Source organism: Malaclemys terrapin, chromosome 3 (assembly GCF_027887155.1).
Source record: "Malaclemys terrapin pileata isolate rMalTer1 chromosome 3, rMalTer1.hap1, whole genome shotgun sequence".
NCBI lineage: Eukaryota > Metazoa > Chordata > Testudines > Emydidae > Malaclemys > Malaclemys terrapin.
In genome coordinates, this window is record NC_071507.1 from 33,174,536 (window position 1) to 33,198,619 (window position 24,084).

At 41.0% G+C, this 24,084-nt stretch overlaps 1 protein-coding gene across 2 annotated transcripts in view; it reads right to left on the minus strand.

Annotated features, from left to right (window-relative positions):
* The window catches only part of MSH2 (mutS homolog 2), a 104,678-nt gene that overhangs the window by 67,340 nt on the left and 13,254 nt on the right, over window positions 1-24,084 (minus strand). For both annotated transcript variants that reach the window (XM_054022713.1, XM_054022712.1), the window contains exon 6: window positions 20,090-20,223. In XM_054022713.1, coding sequence (XP_053878688.1) covers window positions 20,090-20,223 — 134 coding nt within the window. The remainder of the gene's footprint in view (window positions 1-20,089; window positions 20,224-24,084) is intronic.

Sequence of the window (24,084 nt, forward strand, 5' to 3'; positions counted from 1 at the left end):
CTCCCAATTGACCTAGACTGTGGGTTCTTCCAGAAGGGAAGGTCTCGGGGCTGTTCCCCAACCCACATGGTGAATCTGAGGCAAGAAAATCTGCCAATAAGCACAGGACCCACCAAGATAGAGGAGGAACTTTGTCACACTCCCTACCTCACATGGGTATGGTGAGGATACATACAGTCAAGACTGAGGTGCTCAGATACCACAATACTGGGGAGAAAGGGGGTTCCCATATATTTATATGGAATAGATGATTTAGTTACCTATACACAGTAATGATCTGAAAGCAATCAAAAGAATGGGAAGGGGGGGGAATAGAGAGATGGGAAAGAAATGGTCACAACTTTGCACTAACGATGATAAAGTCTACAAGTCATAGTAGAATACCTTATTCAAATACAAGTTAAAGTAAGGATCTATTGCAAAAATGCTGCAACCCTATAAAGAATAGCACCGTGGGGACATTTGTTCCAGAGTAAGAGTGTCTAAACATGCAGTTATTCTGGAATACCTAAATGGTTTAAAGTCACACACTACCTTAATCAGAAACAATTTTCAAGTGTAGACCAGCTCTTTAATGCAGAAATCCTTGATGTCAGCCAGTTTTGCTACAACCACTCCAGCCTAAGCAGAATATACACCTCTACCCCAATATATCGCGACCCGATATAACACAACTTCGGATAGAATGCGGTAAAGCAGTGCTCGGGGGGGGGGGGGGGAGAGGGGCTGCGCGCTCCGGTGAATCAAAGCAAGTTCGATATAACGCAGTTTCACCTATAACACGGTAAGATTTTTTGGCTCTTGAGGACAGTGTTGTATCGGGGTAGAGGTGTACTGCTTTACAGAGGATTTCCTTCTAATTCAGCTTCAAGATCCTCCAGCAATTGCTGAGGGTGAAGAGAAGTCCTGCCACTACCCCCAGTTTAAAGTGGGGACCTTCTACCAGGGAGGCCTACTCTTCTTGTATAGTGAAACTCTACAAGTGCCAATCCTCATGCCCTGGGGAAATCCAAACTAATCTGGTTTCACATACAACATCTCTGTTGACCCCTGGCACGCCCTCTCCACAAATTCACCACTGACCCTATGCAGTTGGACCTCACTAAATCAGCTGTAATACGAGCCCCATACCAACCTATGGGCAAAATATTAACCCCACTAGTTCAGAGTTTTTTTTTGGGGGGGGGGGGGGGGGAAGGGCGGGGGTGAGGAGAAGATAACCACTTCACTATGAAAGTGTTCTTCCGTACCAGACTCAACTTTGAACTTTTGTTGGTAGTTTGAATTTTACTCATATTACTATCTTCTTAGATCTTGAGAAATGAAAAGGGAGAGCTAGTAAGGGACCAAAATTCACATATCACTAGTACAACACTAAAAAATTAATTTTTGTTATACTAATGCCTAAAGGCCCCAAATGAGGACAAGGGCCCTATTGTGCCAAGTGCCATATGAACAAGTGAGACAGTCCCTGCTCCACAGAGCTTGCAGACTATACAGAGGATTAAAATCAATACAAGTTGCAGAAGGCATTTGAGGATAATTTCATGAAAAACAATACAATTTTTGAATACCCAAAATAGACAGAGGGGCTAGTCCAACAGGTACAATCTAAAGGATGGAGCCTGCAAACCCTTACTCACAGGAGACGTCCCAATGAAACCAAATATTTAAATCAGTGGGACTACTTGCCAACATATGGGTTTGCAGAAACTGGCAACGACTCGGAAATGAAGCTTGAGTCCTCAAGTATTTATGCAGCCTTTTCTAATGCACCTTCCCAACTTTAGTAGAATAACTGTGGTAATTTGAGGATTTTAATTTTGTGTCGGAAAGTAATGAAGCGATTTCTCACCCATCTTAATGCTAAAATGATATGCTAGATCCTATACCCAAAAGCAGATTCTTTATAATTTTACCATTTAAGGCCCCCACCAATCTGGTGATTGACATCAGAGGTCTAAGAAATGCCACATCAGGATACATTTACATACCTTAATATAAGAAATCTTGGCTTGAGTTCTGTTTTAGTTTTAAGTTCACTTGTGCTTATGCTTTCATAAGCCATAACAACAAAATGTTACAGCCAAACACTCAGTTTCTAAAACAAATCTTAATTTCTGTGTTTTATTCAGTGCTGCTGTGTTTGGGTTCCCAACACACCAGGTAGAAGTTTAAATAAAATACTGCTGCTAAATATCAGGGGGTGGCTGTGTTAGTCTGTATCAACAAAAACAACAAGGAGTCCGGTGGCACCTTAAAGACTAAGGGATTTATTTGGGCATAAGATTTCATGGGTAAAAAACCCACTTCTTCAGATGCATGGAGTGAAAATTAGAGATGCAGGCATTATTATACTGACACATGAAGAGAAGGGAGTTACCTTACCAGTGTTGACAGGACCAATTCAATCAGGGTGGATGTAGTCCACTCCCAGTAATTGGAGGAGTGTCAATGCCAGGAGAGGGAAAGTTGCTTTTGTAGTGAGCCAGGCACTCCCAGTCCCATTCAAGCCCAAATTAATGGTTTTAAGAACATAAGTGAACTCTCTCCTGCCATCCATCTCCACCCTCTGACAAACAGAGGCTAGGGACACCATTCCTTACCCATCCAGAATAATAGCCATTAATGGACTTAGCCTCCATGAATTTATCCAGTTCTCTTTTAAACCCTGTTATAGTCCTAGCCTTCACAACCTCCTCAGGCAAGGAGTTCCACAAGTTGACAGTGCGCTGTCTGAAGAACTACTTCCTTTTGTTTGTTTTAAACCTGCTGCCCATTAATTTCATTTGGTGGCCCCTAGTTCTGATATTATGGGAACAAGTAAATAACTTTTCCTTATTCACTTTCTCCACACCACTAATGCCAGTATATCTTAAAGTTAAATTTGCAAATTACTTTTACTTCTGCAGTTTCTCTTTGAAGTCTGTTTTAGAAGTTTTTTTTGTTCAAGTATGGCTACTTTTAAATCTGTTATAGAATGTCCAGGGAGATTGAAGTGTTCTCCTACTGGCTTTTGTATGCTACCGTTTCTGACGTCCGATTTGTGTCCTTTTATTCTTTTACCTAGAGACTGTCCAGTCTGGCCAATGTACATGGAGGAAGGATACATCTAAACTGAGCACAATTTCCTTGTCTTGATTTGAATAGTGATCCTTGCCAGTTTTGGTTGGACCTATTCCTGGAGGTTTCATCACATGACAATCTTTAATTAAAGATTAATCTTTAATTCCTGGAGATTCCAGGACAGTCCTGGAGGGCTGGCAACCCTATGCTTGAGGTCAGACTGTGCTAACTGACTTTTTATAATTTACTTGTCCAACATAGAATATCAGGGTTGGAAGGGACCTCAGGAGGCCATCTAGTCCAACCCCCTGCTAAAAGCAGGGCCAACATCAACTAAATCACCCCAGCCAAGGCTTTGTCAAGTCGGGCTTTAAAAACCTCTAAGAATGGAGATTCCACCACCTCCCGAGGTAACCCATTCCATTCCAGTGGATTTAAGGGTTTTCTTACACCCTTGCAATTAAGTGGTTAATACTTTCAGCTCTCATGTCAATAGTAAATATGGCACACTGAACGAGAGTTATTCTTTATACTGGCATGACTTTGCCATAAGCTAGTTCTTTCAAACATGACTTACCTCAAACACTGCATTTCTGCTGAGCCGTCAGCAGAAATCATAAACTATTACATGGACTCACTGCAGCTGCACCCAACCAATTTTTTTTGTGAGTCATCCAGAAATAGACTTAAATATAGTCTTATAAAACATCTTGGCTGTTTTACTTTGCTATTTAATCACTCTACAAACTGAAAAATCAGCAGAGAGAATGAACACATGTCCAGTAGTTTACTTCTGAATAAGCAGTATACACCAAGCTTACATGTTGGATCCCAATGCGCTTTACAAACATCAGTGTATCTGCAGACTATACACAAGGACAGTTTTATCTGTCATTAAACTGTAGTCAGTTTGCTGGGTGGACTGGGGTGAATATATTGCAAGTGTTTTAACAGCACAAAGCAACACTTACTGAGAATAGCCCATTCCAGGCCATTTTGTCCATTATCATCCCAACAGTTAAATGTATAAAACATGAGAATCTAAAGTTCAGAAATGTGTAATGGGGAAGAAAAAAAAACAAAACAGATTCGTAGACAAATGGCACATTTACAAAAATTTCAGAGACAGCAGCCCTGCCTCTTTCATAGGAATGCTGACTGGAATTACTGAAAGGAATATTAGCAGCAACACACAGCCCTTTCCTTTCGGCCCTATCTCCCAAAGGAGAGATGCACCAACACACAAATTGCTATAATACACGCTCCATGGGGCTCCATTGTGGGAATTTTTGGAAAATGAAGCTTGTGCAGAATGCTACAGCCCATGTATTAAGTAGAGTTGTCAGATGCACCTCTTTCCAGTGCTCCAGGATCTGCACAGGCTTCTGATAAGCTTCCAGGTAGCATTCGAGTAGTCTGTTTTAATCTGTGAACCAGCACTGCATCTCCCATCCTGTCAGCCATCCACTCATTCCCTCCTATTGCTACTGCTCCCCATTCCTGACCATTTCCTCCAGCATTCCCGACATTCATTTCATGCAGCTTAGTGTCCTTCTGAAAAAACAAACTCCAGAGTAAAGTCAAGTGATCACTACTCCTCTGCAGTATGTTTTCCCTTTCCCACCATCTGAGGAAAGACTAGTATTCCTAGTCCTTATTTGATGTCAAATTTGTATATAATACATAAAATAGCCTTCCTATGGGAGCATTTTCAGCACGTACCCATGCAACTGATTTAATGCTGCTTGCAGGTTAACACTTTTGTTTCAGATGACAGAACATTTTTTAAACTAGTAAACTCTGTCATCCTGCCATAAGTGTCAAAACCCATTATATCCTTCTCTATGGGCAGATCTGCCAAATCTTAACTTCTCTTATTGGTCAACGTTGCACTCTCTAACCTAAAGGTTTATTAGTTAGTGGATGCTAAGGTGTTAGGACTATTGGAAACTATACTTCTGATCAGTATTACTCTTTATACCACATTGGGATCTGAAGTTGAACCAAGCTATTTCACTTCCTTCTTTGCTCCCTTACCACCAACTCAACTATGAACGTACTTCGCATACCTACATTTTTACTTTGAACAGTTCAAAATTACCTGGAAATATTACTTTCGCTATCCAATTTGGATTGGAATATTGATTGTATCAATCATACATAAATGGGGACTTGATCATGTTGTTATGGCTGTGGGAGGCTTCGTTCCTGTCCCATACACTTTAAAACCAATGCACAAATTTTAAAAGATTGCTTAATATCCCAAATCAGTAATCATTTAGTCTTAAATGATGACCTGCAAAGGATTTTTGTAAATACAAGTTGTAACAAAACACCAGTCTTAGACCTGTATGTAAAAGCTATTTTCTATACAGAACAAAAGTATGAAAAGCAACAATACAAGCAAAAATCACGACAATTTTTTGTGGGACGCTAATAGATTTTATACCATTATTCTGTGACACCACTACTACACAGGGTGCTGGAACAATTTGTATAGTGAGTGCTGAGAGCCACTGAACCAAAATGTAAACGCTGTATATGATGGAAACCACTTCAAGCCAAGGGGAAGCAGTCCTTAAATATTATCTAAGGTTTTGTGCTTAGAAATAAGTTTATCTAATTTCTGATTGAGTTTGGAGTCTCCAGCAGAGGGCAACATTGCTATTTACATAAAAGGTGTTAAAAAAAATCAGTCTCATGCAGTATTTACAATATAGTATCAATTAGCTATTTGTTGAGTACTTTCAAGACAAAACACTTGAGTATTAGTTCTCTACTACGCAGGGCTGGCTCCAGGGTTTTTGCCACCCCAAGCAGCAAAAAATAAAATAAAATAAAAATAAAAAAAGCCAGCTGCGATCGCAATCTGCGGTGCTCTACTGCCGCTGCTTCAGTCTTCGGCGGTGGGTCCTTCGCTCCCAGAGGGAGTGAGGGACCTGGAGCCGGATGTGCCGCCCCTCTCCATTGGCCACCCCAAGCACCTGCTTGCTGGGCTGGTGCCTGGAGCTGGCTCTGCTACTAAGGTTACTTATTTTAAGTCTTTATGCCAACAACTGAGAATACTGTTTTCTAAATATCCTAAATTGTCCATGTAGAGTATCAGAATGTTGCCTCTAAGACTTTAGAAAGCTAAAACCAAGTTTCATTAGTGCTGACAAAATTCTTCAGTATGCACTAATTAACAGAACCTACCACTAAAGATAAAAGTTATTACATTGTGGCTATAGACTGACATGTAAATACTTATGAAAGTAAAAGAAAATTATATGAAGCTTAAGTCTCTCAAGTTGTGCATCCTTACTTCAGGGCTAAGCTTGTACAGAGCAGAATGTCAGGGCTGGAAGGGACCTCAGGAGGTCATCTAGTCCAACCCCCTGCTCAAAGCAGGACCAATCCCCAGACAGATTTTTGCCCCACATCCTTAAATGGCCCCCTCAAGGATTGAACTTACAACCCTTGGTTTAGCAGGCCAATGCTCAAACCACTGAGCTATCCCTCCCCGCATTTAGTTCACTCTAAAGCTCCTTAATGTGTTGGCCCATGTTTTTTGTGAGTGTATACATGTACATATAAGTGACTGTGGGAGAATAGGTAGTCTTACAACCTATAGTGGGGTTGCTCAGCCAGTCTGCACCTTGGTAAATAAAGTTCCCTTCTAGAGGCATTACCATAGAACAATTTGTGCAATTTAGGACTCCACGATTTTCCTAGAAGCTTTCTAGACAGTCCAAGTTCTTCCCATAAAATTCTCCTGCCATTCCCTACTCCCCACACACTTGCTCAAGGCTTTGATCCAAACTGTCTTAAGTTAGATAAAATTCTTCAGAACTTGCATTCCTCGTTTAGCATGCTACTTACTACAAGGTCACCACTATTTCCCCAGCTAATGACTGAAATTCCCAGTGCTTCTGTATGCAATGTCCTCTCCCCATTTTCAGGGAATGCCATTAGAATGATATACGAAAAGTCAAGGAAAGACGACTTAACTAGCTTATGGAAAACAACTTTCAAACACAAAGCAAGGTAACAGAGCAAAGAAAACGTATGCACTAATAAATCAGGAATTGGGTGTTTAAAGTATGCTATTTTAGGTGTGGAGTTTGAAACTAAGTGATTTTTGCAGTGTCACAAACCCATAGTTTCAAACTCCACAACTTAGTTTCAAACTCCACACCTAAAATAGCATACTTTAAACACCCAATTCCTGATTTATTAGTGCATACGTTTTCTTTGAAAAAAGAAAAAGAGTACTACCTTAGAGACTAACAAATTTATTTGAGCATAAGCTTTCGTGGGCTACAGCCCACTTCATCGGATGCATAGACTGGAATATACAGCAAGAAGATATTTATACATGCAGAGAACATGAAAAGGTGGAAGTAGCCATACCAACTGTAAGAGGCCAATCAATTTTCTTTGCTCTGTTACCTTGCTTTGTTTTTCAAAGTTGTTTTCCATAAGCTAGATAAGTTGTCTTTCCTTAATTTTTCTTACATCATGCTAGTGGCATTCCCTGAAAACAAATCGAATGGGAATTGTGATAATAAAGGTCTGAGAAACTGTGTGGATAAAGTAATTTTTTTTTTTTAAACAGGAAGACCGACTTCAACTAATCTGGAAAAAAGAATGCACTAAAGGAGGAAGAAAACACAATATCCTCCTCTACCTCTCAAATAAAAAGGATTGTAGAAGACCATGTGCTTTATTCAGGTCTACCCTCCAATTAGTTACTGCCAAGTGTCAATACCACTCAACTAGCTAACATAACCCTACAATAACAAAATCATAAATGCAGGGCAACAGTGTCAAATATTAAATTTCAGCTAATGAAATACAGCATTAAAGACACATGCAATAACACTGACCATTAGTCATTAAAAACAGTTTAACTGCGTGCCCTCTCTATCAGACAGAAAATTCAGAAAGCTTTTTCATGAAAGTTTTTCATTGAATGCAGGTGTTAGTCTCTAGGCTAGAAATGCTTCAAATCACACTAGATAGCTCATTTACAAGCTGATGGACAAAAATACACACACTGGCTAAATTTGCCATTTACATAGAATATGTGATTTATTACAATGGATACAGCTGTTACTCTGAAACATGCTAAACCCAGATATTTTAAATAATCTTTATTGAAATAAAGGTAATAGACTACTTCATGGACAGAACTGTACCCTTCTAATATAGTATACTGCAAATATTGAATTGTAATCAACATGCTAGCTCCTTACTGGGCATTGTGTTAACTCCTACCAGCAGAGGGCTTCATAATCCTTCCAGCACAGAAAAATAAAATACAGCCAGAGGCAAGAGAGGACCTGCGTATACCTGGCCCAGGAGGATAGAAACACAGCAAGACTAAGTCAGAGCAGGTTGGAAGCAGCAGTCTAGGAACTGGCTATGGTGAGAAACCCAAACAAGCTTGGGAGCTGGAGTCAGAAGCAGCCTGTCACTGGCAAGGAGGCCAGTGGTAGCCACAACAGGCAGACACTCTGGAGCAGCTTGCAAACAAGGTGGCTGTACAGGAAGGTCCAAACAAGGTAGACAATGGAACTGAACTCTGGCTGGGAAGGGGGGAAATCTGCAGGCTAGTGTGTGATGCTACCTGGAAGGAAGAAACATACCTACTGCTGGAGCGCCCCAGCCGATGGCACTGGAACGAGGTAGACACGGGGCCAAGCTCCCATCACTTTTTTAACATGAGTGTAGTTTGGGGGGGGGTAAGGGACAGTGTTGCCCCCACCCCCCCCAAACTGCAAGCCTCGGGCAGATGTTGCCTTGTGCGGCTCCCCCAGCACAAAGCACAGCCCCTGCGGGCGCCAATCCATATCAACCCAAGGCTTGCAGTTTGGAGGGACAACAAAACCACAAAGCACAGCCCCTGTTGGCACTACTCTGCGCCTGCCTGAGGCTTGCAGTTGGGGGGGCAACCCTGCCCCCGCACTCCCAAACTACACCCATGTTTAAAAGTGGGGCGCATGTCCCCCAGCCCTCCCAGTTCCAGCACCAGTGCCCCCCACCCACCCACACACACTTTTACAAAGGTTCTGGCATCCAGCCCTGTCCCTCTCCAGCTCCATTCCAGCGCTTGGGGATTAAAGGGCCCTTGAGATGGCTGTGTGTGGAGAGGGACCACAGCATCCCCTGAACCCAGGGCAGTCACCCACCCATAAGGTCAGCCCAGCCCCCCATACCATGTGACCCTCGGGTCTGCACTGCCCATTTCAGAGCAGGGTAGCTGGAGAGCAAACAGCACCTCCGTCAACAGCAACGCAGAATGGTGGCAATATGTGACCCCCCCGGTGTAAATACCTGAAACTCTGACATTTCAGTCTTATGACTGCAAAATTGACCAAAATGGACCGGGAATTTGGTAGGGTCCTAACCAAATGATATTCTTCAGTAGATAAGAGAATGAAAGGTCTGGGAGAAGAAAGCAGCAGCTAACTTCTTGGTTCACAGTGTTAGGCTCCTCTACACATTTGAACACTGAGCTTGATTTCTGACATCTCAATAAGCAGGAAAAAGCACAGTTTCTTTATCAAAATGTAAAAACCAGTAATTTCCTACATCAACCCTGATTCCTCCAATGATACGATACAAAGCAAACAAATAATTTCAGAACATTCTTGTTGGTAGAGCCCTGAAAAGCCACAGATATCCACTTTATATGCACAGATATCCCCATCTGCCGATGCGGATATCTGTGGATCATTTTTGCAGATTGCCAATCGGACGTGAATACAAATTTTATATCCACACAGGGCTCTACTTGTTGGGCTACTTTCCAATCCCAGTACTCTACTACTATAGAATCACAGAATATTAGGGTTGGAAGAGGCCTCAGGAGGTCATCTAGTCCAATCCCCTGCTCAAAGCAGGATAAACACCAAGTAAATCATCCCAGCCAGGGCTTTGTCAAGCTGGGCCTTAAAAACCTCTAAGGATGGAGAGTCCACCACCTTCCTAGGTAACCCATTCCAGCACTTCATCACCCTCCTAGTGAAATAGTGTTTCCTAATATCCAACCTAGACCTCCCCCACTGCAACTCGAGACCATTGCTTCTTGTTCTGTCATCTACCACCACTGAGAACAGCCGAGCTCCATCCTCTTTGGAACCCCCCTTCAGGTAGTTGAAGGCTGCTATCAAATCCCCCCTCACTCTTCTCTTCTGCAGACTAAACAATCCCAGTTCCCTCAGCTCTCCTCAAAGGTCATGTGCCCCAGCCCCCTAATCATTTTTGTTGCCCTCTGCTGGACCCTCTCCAATTTGTCCACATCCTTTCTGTAGTGGGGGGACCAAAACTGGACACAGTACTCCAGGTATGGCCTTACCAGTGCCGAACAGAGGGGAATAATCACTTCCCTCGATCTGCTGGCAATGCTCCTACTAATGCAGCCCAATATGCCGTTGGCCTTCTTAGCAACAAGGGCACACTGCTGACTCATATCCAGCTTCTCGTCCTCTGTAATCCCCAGGTCCTTTTCTGCAGAATGTTCTGGTGTATTGACATGTAAATTGCAAGGTTTAGAAAATTATTTTATATTAGGCACTTAGATACCTGCTTTTTATGCAAACGAAAGCCTTCATTCCAACCTTTCTTTCTCCAAAAAGTCTTCAATAAAACTAATTTCTTATGGAGGATAGAGGATGGGGGAAAAAAGGTATTTAAAATTTGTGTTTATCTGGGTTTCCAGACTACTATAATAAAGTATTTCTTAAACAACTTTATTATGCACAAGGCAGGCAGAAATGTAGCAGCTTGCCTGTGTAGGAACATTGTTAATGTTCCTATTGTTAGTTAACTATTCCCATTCTCAGTCAATTCTCCCAGGAGCATTAAACTTGTAAAAGTTTTAAGGCCCCTCATTGCCAGAGTGATGTAAAGAAGCCTTATTATAAATGACAGTAAGGGAATCCTCAGCTAGGAAGATCTATGTGCTTTATCATTTTTCCCCTGTGCCAAAGTGGCACAATGGGATTAAACTACCGCTCAGGATTTAATTTACAGACCCATTAAAAAAAAAAAAAAAAAAAAAAAAAAAAAACTTTGAAGGCAAATAAAACATTTACCAAGCAGTCAATAAAACGTCAGGACAATCAGAACCAAGCACTTCCCAAAGTACCCAGCCAGGTCCAGGACAATGATTATCGAAACTAGGACTTTCATGCATGAAAGTTTGAGCAATTTAAAATTACATTCTACTCTTTTTTTTTTTTTGGTGCTGTTTGATGTTCTGTAATTTAAATGAAAATCCAGGACTATAACTGGAATGCAGAGTATTAGTTACCAAGTGTTTGTAAGTTAACTTTCATGTGTTTAGGAAATGCTGAATAGTTATTATAGTTTAACTAAATTACCAAAACAACTGAAACTGGTGTGATTATATTACATTATTTTGACAAATAAAATATGCAGAATTTTGAATTTTTTTGGTGCAGAATACCCCCAGGAGTAATGTCTAATTCAAACAGTAAAACTAGTTATTGATGGAATAACAGTTGTGCAGTCTTTATTGCTGAAAATTTGTATAAATTACCAAGGAAATGTAAGGTACCCCCACTATACTATGAACCAGGTACAACAATACAAATGGGTTTAACATTGAATTATATAACTCATTTAACTTATGAAATCATCAACTAATACTGACTGCTGCGGGCAATACTGCTGAACAGCGTAAAAGCAGAGAGATTGTTGCCATCATACTTAGGATTAAAATGAAGTGCCTTCAGTTTCACATTGAATATCAAACAATTCAAACACATGAAACTATTAGTTGTGAATGAGAGTTATTGACTGGAAGACAGTTTCCTGTTAAGAAAGGAAACACCTAAATGACGTTTGCCTAAATATGTTCATGACTGAACAAAGAACTGCATAACAACCTTATTAGCAGTTTTAAAAACAACATTTTTCATATAACAAAACAGTGAAGACACTTTATTCTCCATAATTACAATAAAAAACAAGCAAAGTACTGTACAATAATTAGCCAGTTTATCATTTCACATATTGAAACTGCCCCACCCTAAACTCTTCAAGAGAAATCCTGAACTGGTTGAAACTGGTTCTCAATATCATACTTTTCTAGGACTTTTGGTGATTTGTGCCAGTTTTCATTTACGTAAATACTAAAGCATCACAGAATCATAACTACAGATTCTTCAAACTCCTGAGACAGTTTAGAGAAACAGGTTTGCAAAGAAGTGTCATAGAAACACCTGTATTACTAAACAAAACACTTTTAGAATTGAGTTTTAATAATCTAAATTTACTTCTCCAAGAATAGTTGCGTTTCTTTGTTTTTTACTCTTTGCACTTCACTGAGCTTGTACAATTTAACAACAAACTAACCAGATTCAGATTCTGGTTTTACTGCACTAGCACAATGTTTTCATACGTATATTGCAAATCCTAGAGGGGAATGTTTACATACATTTTTGTCCATAGATTTAAAAATAATTTCATGAAAATGTTTCTATCAGGACTTATAAAAATTAAAAGTAGTCTAGATTCAGCTACTTGTCAGTGCCCTATTAACTGGCAACTCTAGTTGTTTATGATATTCAAGCTTTCATCCAGTGTTGATTAAATAGACCGATTGCAATAATCTATAAACTATGCAAGGCTCCTATTCCTTTACATTAAATGAATGAGCTCAAATTTGTAATCACGAAGAACACCATGACAGAAAGCAATTACCTTTGAATGATTACTGATTACTATTTGAACACATAGTTAAGTCATTCAGCCTTTAAAAGGTTAACTGGAGACTTTCGTCATTCAAGGAGGGGGTTCAAAGTCTGTTTTAGTTCCTGATTTGTCAGAAACAAATCTTAAGCAAAGCCTCAATTTTTTTTTTAAAGTTTTTATACCTTAACCTTGCAAGGCTGAGAACAAAAGAAGAGGGGCAGTATGATGTCACTTCTCACTAGTCTATTAAAGATGTGTGAAATTTTTATCACAAATCCTAAAAGCCAGACAAAAACCTGACAGTTTCAGCAAGTTCCTGTTTTATTTTGTTTGAACCTCAAACTCAGGCACAGAACACTGTGGGTGGGAAAAGAGAGGAAAAAAGGCTTGCTTGAATTTCTGAAATGAAGCCCGTGAGTTTCACACAGTTCTACTAGCAATTAGCTTTTACCGGCTACTGAAGTGGTGGCATGAGAACCCTGTACTGAGCAATGCTAGAACAGGAAATCTCAATGAAAGTCTGCTTATTCTTCAATATTGATTGGGTATGGGCATGCTGTGATACCTATTTAGGCGATAAGGCTTTTTAAGAAAAAGACAATTCAATCTTATTTACTTTTGTACAAAATATCAAACAAGAGGACAGGTCAGGACAATGTACACTTTAACTCAGAGTTTGGTGCTTATTTGTTTCTGGCACACAATCAAAAATACTAAATGTTTAAAATGTTCCATTTACATCTTCCACGAAAATACTATTGAAAGCATAACAAAATTAGGAGTGCTGAGGGTCATACTAAGGATGGTCAAGTCTACTTGGATAAATTAACAGGGTTTCCCACCCAAGTTAAATCAGATTGGGTATCTAATTTCTGGACCAAAATAGTTTGGATAAGTGTGGATAAGCAAACAGCTTTCAGGCACATATCCAACCCAAACACTGATACGTGTTCCTTGGGCAAACTACTGGTTTCAAAAGGAGTTGCTGTTCAAAATTAAATTTCTCAGCACTTGCAATTGTTTATTCCCTAGAATATTACAGCACAACCAAATTAATACAGGTAAAATCACTTGACAATCATTTTAAAAAGTTAAATCCATGTGTGGCACATGCAAAAAGTAAAATCAGTGATTTGTAGAGGACAGTCATAAAAGTAACTGGTTTGATTTGTTTTGTGCTAGGTTGATGAAGCTTTTGTTTAATGTTTTTTTTTTTGTTGTTTTGTTTTTTATACATTTTAAGTCCATGTCTTAAACTTTGGTTTTAGTAGCAAAAACCAACTAATGAAAATGTAAGTGACCCTGAAGCAACTTTTAGAATACAGTAACTCCTCACTTAGCCTCGTAGTTATGTTCCCGAAAAATGCTACTTTAAGTGAAACGACGTTAAGCAAATCCAATTTCCCCATAAGAATTAGTGTAAATAGGGGAGGGTTAGGTTCCAGGGGAAAAAATTTTGCCAGACGAAAGACTATCTCTATATATACACATAGACACACAGTATAAGTTTTAAACAAACAGTTTAATATTGTACACAGCAATGATGATTGTGAAGCTTGGTTGAGGTGGTGAAGTCAGAGGGTAGAAGAGAGTGGGATATTTCCCAGGGAATGCCTTGCTGCTAAATGATGAACTAGCACTCAGCTGAACCCTCAAGGGTTAACACATTGTTGTTAATGTAGCCTCACACAGGAATGTAGGGAGGAGACACAGCACAGCAGACAGGAACAGACACACACACCATGTGGGGTGGGGGGAGGGGGAGGGCGAGGGAGAGGGACACGGACACACAGTGTACACTGAACCCACACTAAGTACATTGCCTTTTTAAGTAGATCAGCAAGTTGAGACAGCAGCTGCTGCCAGCAAGCTCCCTCTGTCCTGAGCCCTGTTGTGTCCCCCCCCACCCCTCTCTGTGGAGATGAGGTACAGGAGCAGGGGGGAGGGGGACACCCTGACATTAGCACCCCTCTTTGCCCCCTTTCTCCCACACAGCAAGCAGGAGGCTCCTGGGAGCAGCTCCAAGGCAGGGAGCAGGAGCAGCACACAGAAGTGGGGGGAGGGACAGCTGAACTACCCGGCAATAAATAGCCTGCTGGGTGGCTACCACACAGGGAACTTAGGGGAGCTGCTGGTCCACCCTGGTTCCAGGCCCCTATCAGCTAGCTCCAACGGGCTGCTGTTTCTGAACCAGTGGACAAAGCAGGCAGCTGCCAAACAACCTTATAAAGGAGCATTGCGCAACTTTAAACGAGCACGTTCTCTAATTGATCAGTGAAGTAACAACAAAGCAATGTTAACCAGGACATTAAGTGAGGAGTTACTGTATTAAGCATTCTTGAAAAGGGGTTTATAATGGAAATGCTCAAACAGTTTTAAGCGTTACTATGTCACCTTGTCATCAGATAAAATGTATATTTATTTTAAACTAGCGGCTTATTGCAAAAGCCAGCAAGTCATATTCATGTCATTAAAATGACTGCTCATTTCACCTGCATTATTTATAGTAGCTTGTACTGTAAACCAATCACAAGTCACGTTCAGACGTGAAACATCAATTGATAAATCTACATGTTGGAAACTTCCCTGTAGCCATTAAGTGCACTTTCAGGGTTTGTCCAAATTCAAAAGGGGTCTAGTTTAGGTCAGAGTTTGCTAACTCCAACCTAACCAGGATTCTTTTTCCCCTGGTGTAGATGCAGGTGTGACGTTGTGCAGTCTATATGGTTTTATAAAAACATGATAATAAGTGAATATAACGTAACTGGGATATGCTTCATGCAAAAGGTCTCGTGTAAGGTATCATTACAAAGCTTATAATCTACTGAGTGTGATCATCCGATTTGTATAAATGTACCACTCTTGTATCTAAAACTAGAAATATAAAATATAACTCTGAGGGTCTATTGTAATTATGTAAAGTGTGGGCCATTAATGATGGTTTGGAATCTTGATGACTCCCATTGTCTGCAGATGGCTGTATTTACCTGTGAGTCTTCCTGTATGTGTGTGTGCTGGCAAGTGAGTAATGAAGTCTTGCAGTGACATGTGATCATGTCACCTGAACTGGAATCCATCTTTAACCTGGTGCTTTTCCAGTGAGGGGGGGTGGAAACCCAGAGGGACAAAGGGTTCCCGCCTTATGCAAAAGATATATAAAGGGGTGGAAGAGAACAAAGGAGAGAGAGGAGCCATCATGAAGAATCCCCTAGCTATCACCTGAGCTGGAACAAGAGCTGTACCAGGGGAAAGAATTGTGCCCAGGCCTGGAAGGTGTCCAGTCTGAGAAAAAAAAACTTACTGAAGCATCTCTGAGGGTGAGATTGTCTGTATTCAATGTGATTAGACATAGATTTGCGCATTTTATTTTATTTTGCTTGGTGACTTACTTTGTTCTGTTACTACTTGGAACCACTTAAATCCTACTGTCTGTATTTAATAAAATCACTTTTTATTTAGTAATTTACTCAGAGTATGTATTAATACCTGGGGGAGCAAACAACTGTGCATATTTCTCTATCAGTGTTATAGAGGGCGAACAATTTATGAGTTTGCCCTGCATAAACTTTATGCAGGGTAAAACGGATTTATTTGGCTTTAGACCCCATTGGGAGTTGGGCATCTGAGTGCTAAAGACAAGCACACTTCCGTGAGCCGTTTTCAGGTAAACTTGCAGCTTTAGGGCAAGTGATTCAGACCCTGGGTCCGTGTTGGAGCAGATGGGAGTGTCTGGCCCAGCAAGACAGGGTGCTGGAGTCCTGAGCTGGCAGGGAAAACAGGAGCAGAGGTAGTCTTTGCACATCAGGTGGCAGCTCCCAAGGGGATTTCTGTGATCCAACCCGTCACAGCAGGCTAATACCTTTCAATCTCAACATAAAAGGCTGATCTCAAACGAAAATTGAAAGGTCCCCACTTCATCCTCAACTGACAACTGTTCCAGAGCATTGTTACATTATCACTGTGGCTAGCGGAAGTGTTAACTGTCAATACTTTGCAGGGATACATTATTATGTTATCCTGTCCTGAGAGAAAGTTTAACAGAAAACTGCTTCATAGTATCTCTATAAAACCATTAGTGTTGCCCTGACTAGTTAAAATACTTTGAAAGGTGTTAAAACCCATTACACTAGGTAGCAACAAGTTTTTAAACCCTTAAATAAAACCCATTAGTTTAGCAGAGGTTTTTTTTTTTTTTAAATTTTAGTCTAGAAAAGGTCTTGAATGAATCATTAGAAGCTCAGTGGACAAGGAAATTCTACCCGAACCCCTTGATTTCATCATCCAAATCTCCTTGAATGGTATAAAAATTCCAACATCTAGTAGTCATCTTAACAATAGTTTGAGGCTGCTAGAGCTGGAATTAATTTCCCTAACCAAGGTAAACTGCAGAGGCACCAAAGCAAAATTTAGGAACATCTCAAAATAATCCAGCCAGGTAACCAATGTTAAAGTGCATAATCCTACAGTATATTTAGACTAAACTCTTCAGGGTAGGGACACTTACGTGTTTGTACAATGCTCAGCACAATAGGGCCCAGATCCCGGATTGAGCCCCAGCGACTACCACAATAAGACAACATGCATATAGGACTGAATACGTTCAGTGGAATCAACATTTTTGTTCAAGAAAGCGGAGCAGAAATTATACAGTGAGATTTTTCAGAAAGATGAGGATGCAGTACAGAGTAAAGCAGGAGTCGGCAACCTTTCAGCAGTGGTGTGCCGAATCTTCATTTATACACTCTAATTTAAGGCTTCGCGTGCCGGTAATACATTTTAACGCTTTTTAGAAGGTCTCTCTATAAAAGTCTATAATATAACCAAACTACTGTTATATGTAAAGGGTGGCCTGCTGGGACTCCAGGCCCGAAACCAGGATGAGCAAGGGCTGGAAACCAAGACTGGCAGCTGAGGTGAGTGGAGTAGGTGGCTGGTAGGCCTGAGCAGGGCTGGACCCTGTCTGCAAGAGAGCCTCCAACTGGAAGCAAGGTGAGCGGAGCTGCGCGATAGAGACCCCTGCTGGCAAGGGGCCAGCAGCGAGAACCCCAGAGCAGCAACTGGCTCGGCCTGCCGCCACTCCAGGGTTTCTGCCCCCAGCTCCTGCCAGCTGAGGTCTCAGACTGCTGCCAGCCTGGGGTTCCTTCACCCAGGCTGGTAGCGGGTGCTGAGTGGGACCAGCGGGGACCCAGATGGCAGGAGCCGGCAGCGGGAACTCCAGAGCAGGGCGGGCTGAGCGGCTCTAGTGTAAGTAGAATTGCATCAGCCATTTAGCTCCAAAGGATGACCATCTTATACCACCTACAGATTTCAATTGTGGGGCAAGATTTTGCAGCCATACTAACCAGGCAGGGTCTGGATGGGTTTGTACTGTTTTCCATGAGACTTGCAACATTTGATGTTGCTTAGAAATGGTGATGGCATGTTAGCATGTGCACACTTCATGTTAATACTGAACCAATGATGCATTAAAGTGATTGGGGGGGAGGGTACAGCTGGAGGCATCATTTGAAAAAAAGGTTTAAGTTTCCATGGCACTTTTTCATAAAAATGAAACCAGTGGTTACTCTCAAACCCATTCCACCTAACTTCTACCTACAAATCTCAGCTGAACGTATCAATGGGTCTGCTTTCCTGAATAGTGTAACATTGCTGTGTACTGTTAAATAACTGTAGTGTTCTACTCCACAGATAACTACATTTCATTGGCAGTGAAGCAATTCCCATATTGTATGTATATGAAGTAAAGTGCTTTGGAATCCTTCAAAATTTTAACTTTCGTGTACAGTACAATCTTGCTAATTCACATCAAGAGGGAGATAGATTGCAAAAGATTAATCTATCAACATTTTATTTTTCAAAATATTTACTTCTAGAAAGTATACATCCAAAAATATTTAATAAATGTCAATTGGTATTCTACTGTTTAACAGTGCAATTGCAATTTTTTTTTAAAATCGTGATTATTTTGTGTTAATTACGTGAGTTACCTGTGATTAATCGACAGCCCTAATTGCAGCATATACAGTGTTTTATATAAGCATGTCAAGCGATATCTGTAAGACATCATCTGAAAACTGGCTTTGGGGGCCATTTCAAAGTTAAAATAAGCATTTCCTGGCCTCCCTTTTTGTACTTCGCAATATAATTTTAAAATGTACATGTACACACACATGAACATGAAAGGATAACGCAGTTATTTTAGCACGTGTTAAAAATGTCATTTGTCTGCTTAGAGAGAGATTATGATCAAGATGTCACAAGGCAAACAAGTTACTTCTCAAACACAGCCTCTGACCTTGAACTTGTATGTCTAGGAGGAAATAAAAGCTAACTAACCATTCCCACTGAGTGGGAGTGTGCCAAAAACTCCATGAAGTACTCTAAGGATTTTGATACTATTATTCATTTTACAAAGAAGGCACTCAGATACTATGGTGATGGGCTGCAGCATAAAGCCCCAAGATAGATAAAATAGTCCGCTCTATGTGTGGAGAAGTATTTGATCTGCATAAGTATTGATCTGCAAAGTAAGCATCTATAAAAGGTGGACAAGTCCCTCCACTCAGAAGGTAACATTCCTAATGGTGCGATCTAGAGGTGCTATCCCATATAAGTGATCATTGAGGTGTCTAAATGTTCTGTTAACACAATGAAGGCATTTTCAGAATGGGCTGGGAGACCAGAGTATTCATACTGTGTATAGTTTACTTTTAGATAAGAATCAGAAAGTGGCTGCTGCATTTACATAGCCTGAGTCTCAAGTGTTCAAAACAGTAAGCCTATTGCTGCTCCTCGCTCTTGTGACTTATGATTAAGTACAAAGGATTATAATTAGGAGGGTTCAGCTTAGTGACCTGATATATTAATCCTTCTATTAGATGTAAATCGATTAGAGAAAAAAGCTCTTTACTCCAAGTATAATGTACCACTTAACACATTCTGTAAACAAATTTACATTATCCTCTACAGAAATCTGTAAGTGCTTGTTAGTCTATTTCCAATAGAAAGTAAACATTTCAACCTTGAAAAGCTGTTTCTGATAAAGACTAGTCTTAGTTTTGCTAAAAAACAAAACAAAAAGTAGAACAGGAGTACTTGTGGCACCTTAGAGACTAACAAATTTATTAGAGCATAAGCTTTCGTGGACTATGCTCTAATAAATTTGTTAGTCTCTAAGGTGCCACAAGTACTCCTGTTCTTTTTGCAGATACAGACTAACACGGCTGCTACTCTAAAACAAAAAGTGTGACCAGACTCCTATCTGTAGTGTAAGGATTTGCAGTGAATTGATCAGATGCATACCAATATGTATGTTTACCTTTCTTCTATTCTGTTCTTGTCCGTAAGTGGCTGTTTGATCCACTGATTAACCAGTCTTTGTCCTTGAGGAGTTTTGCACTTATTTAATAACCCAACCAATGACTGTGTATTGTTGGCATTTTCAACAGAACTCTGAAAAGAGAAAAAGAGAAATGATTTAAAAAATAAATAGAGGGTATGGCAAAAAAAACTACAGCTTGGTAGAACATTTGAGTTTTCTAGTTTTACATTTCTGACAATTAAATTTAGCATAATAATGGCATTTTGTGGTACTATAGGCTACAACCTTTAAACCAGCTCTGTTCAGATTATAGTACACTATCTTCAGTGTCTGGTTAGATATTAACTGCAGACATGCTGTGTGTACCTGCACAGCTTTATATCTTTGAACGAGCCATACAAAATTCAGCCAGCAGGAAATTCTCAGACACATTTAACATGCAAAAATAGCTGATATATCTGCTTCAAAACCTTCAAGTCTCAACTTGGGTGGAGGGGTTTGTAGTACTAATCTCTTCTATCTCACCCTCTCAAGCACACCTATAATTAAAATCAAACAGCTTCAAATGGAAATCCAGTCTCAGGTCTGATTTCACTATCAGAGAGAGATACACTATAGTAATGGAGAGTGTGTCCAGAAGAGAGAAATGGAATTAAGCAAGGTATAATAGTTTTAAATGCTGGGAAGTAAGAACCTTATTTTGGCAAAGTACAATAGCCACAGTCAACATATTGGAGAACTGTACACTACTATGAAATATCAAGCTGAGTGCAAGCAGACCCAAGACCCAATACTATTTTATACATTAGTCATAAATAAAGTATTTTGGAGTTGGCATAACAGTTTACTTTGTTATAGTAGACACTGGCACTTTATGTATACGAAATATTTATTCTATTGTATGTAATAGTTAAGTGTGTGTTTAAAAATACATACCTAGTCAACTGACCAACAGTAGAACAGATATTTGGTTTTACATCTCTTCAAAGGTTTCCTAGCAAACTTTATTTTTCTGCACTTGCCACTCTCTGTTACCATTTTATGGCTCAGGCAGCATGTGGAACTACATTACATCGACTGCGCTATCAGTCAGAATCTTCCTGCCTCACAGAGTGATTGACTCAAATTGTAAAGTATGTAAGAACAGACTTCATAACAGATTTTTTTATTTAGATGAAACACTAGTCAAGAGAGAAAAGCCAGACATTCAAGCAGTAGTGCCATGTGGCAGGCTCTTTGTTCCCAGGCTGGCAACAATCCCAAGGACAGATTAGGAAGTGCCTTACCCAGAAGGCAGCAAATGCATAGGCTGTTTATTGAGCCACATCCATTGTCTTTGGAGAGAGCCATTTCCAGCTCATTTTACCTACTTAGACACACCCTGTCAATCCTAGCTCATGATGTTACATTGTAGTAAATTACAGCAGAGAGAATCAGGGACAAAGCTTTGAGCAGCATGGGTAAAATAAAGATCCCAAGAAAAATTGATTGAAGTTGCTCCCCTGATGCAAGTATGGAGAGAGAAAAACAAAATAAAACAAGCAGTGAAGTCCTTAATTTTGCTGTCTGAACTGCTTTGTTTTCACCCTGTAATTACTCTGGTTCTGAAGTTATATCTAATGTATCACTTACAAGTTACAATTTAGCTATTTCTAAGAGTTATTTAAAACATTTTTAATCTGTAAACTGTCATATCAAAGATTCTTGTTTAGTGTGTCTAGGTGATTTTCAAATCAAATCTGCTTGGTTTACAAGAAGAAAGGCAACTCCTCTGACATTCTGCAAATTCAACCATGAATCTGAATGACAAGCTGAGTTTTTTGGGTGTCAATATTCTACAGTTGGAGTTTGGTTAACACCAACTATGATGCAAAAGACAATAGAATCCATCTTGTTCTCTGAAAGATATATTGCTCTGCAATGCTAACAGGAATAAGGAATAGCAAGTTCGATTAGGGAAAAATTGTGTTTCAGAATTTGCTTTTGTTCCAATTTGAAATAAAAGCAAAGTTACCAAAATTTTTAGGCAAACCAGAGATCAACATTTCATTTTGGAATGACAAAAATATGGTGTGCTCCTGAAACAAAATGGGAAATGTAGGCCATGGCTACACTTGCAGATGTAGAGCACCAGGAGTTAAACCAGCCCTCAGAGACAGCAGCAGGGAAAGTGCTGCCCTGTGTTCACACTGTCAGCTGCAAGCACAGTGGCATGGCCCCATTAGCAGCTCTTGCAAAGCTACAGAGAGCAGTGCATTGTGGTAGCTATCCCAGTGTGCAAGTGGCCGCAGCATGCTTTTCAAATGGGGGGGGGGTGGAGCCGGACAGGGAGTATGTTGTGGGTATGGGGGTGGGGGGGAAGAGAGACAGCGTGTTTTGGGGGGCAGAGAGTGTGTCAGCATGCTGTCTTGTAAGTTCAGACAGCAGCAGGGGGAAGGGGGAAACCTGACATCAGCCCCCACCCCTCCACCTCTCTCACTCTCAAACAAACACACACACACACACCCTCTGCAGCAGGAGCATTTCACAGTAATGGTTTGCTTTGTGCCCTGGAGCAGATAAGCATGCCAGCTGTCAGAAACGGAGCTTTGAAAGGGGATATACGCATGCCTGCAGCGAGTTCGAAACAATGACAAGAGTGGCCACTTGACTTCAAGGGATTATGGGACGTTTCCGGAGGCCAATCACAGCGCAGTAATAAACACATCGTCCACACCAACACCCCAGCGTTTCAGCCAGGGCACAGCAAGTTTTATGCTTCTCGTGGAGGTGGATTACCAGGGGCGCTTCAGCCATGGAGTCCAGGCGCTCTACGTGCCCTGCCAGTGTGGACACCTCAGGAGTTAGAGTGCATTAAATCAGCCCCAGGCGCCCTAACTTGCAAGTGTAGCAAAGCCCCTACATTGTCATTCACTGAATCCTAGATACGAAACTAACAAGGATTCCACTGCCATAAGCTCTTAGGGCTGATGGGCTCCCTGCTTGAGCCTGGGTTCTCAGGTCATCCGGGGTCCCTGACACTGAGCTGTGAGTCCGGAGGTCATAGGATCAACTCCCAGGGTCTGCTACACAGAGGCAGCCCCACCATGCAGACTGCCTCAGGCTGGTGACCTCAGCGCTTCCAATTTCCTGGGCCAGTTGGAAGCCCTGAGAATGCCTGGCCCTGGTGTAGTCTGTATGGCAGGGCTGTCCCAGAGCCACAGGTTTTGGAACCTGATTCTAGGAATCAAAGTTCCCAGCTCCACAGCAGGGACCCTGGAAGCCCAGGCTTGAGAACGGGAGCTCAGAAGCTTTGAGTGCCAGCCCCAGCAGGGTCCCAGGAACACCAGCAAGTTTCCAACAGAAACCTGCCTGTTTCAACAAGACTTTTGTGAAATCTGTAATAGATTTGGTGAAACATTCCACTTGAGTGAATTCGCATTTTAAAGTCAGCAGATCTATTGTGTAAATAAGGTGTCATTTTACTAAGCTACTTTTTGATCCCCTGCATTGGGGACTTTTAGGACTATATTTTGAGCTTCCTCTATGCAACACCTCCCTTAAATAAAAGCCCATCTTCAAATGGGAATTTCCCAAAATTAGATGGGAAGAGTCCTCCCAATGCCATGTATCTAGTCAGAAAATTACATCTGTCCCAGTCTCCCAGGCAGGAACTCAGGAAGGAGAGGAGTTTAGAGGGTGCCGCTCCCAAGAACTCCTGCATAAAGCTGGAGAAGGGAATGGAGCAGACGTTCCCCTCCCTAAACTCTTGGGCATAGCAGGAGAAGGCAGAAAATGTTCAGACATCTCCTTTCTCCCTGGGCTAGCACGCCTAGGTGCCAGATCGGAGTTCTTTATTCCCTGGAATCTCCAGGAGCCTCTCTTTTGTGGAGTGGGGAAGTTGTACTCTACTCCCTGGGCTTCTTCCATGGGCCCCAAATTAGCTCACTTTGTAGCTCAGGCCAAGAAGCACTAAACAGAATCTGGTAAGAAAAAAAAAGTACAAGTGAAAT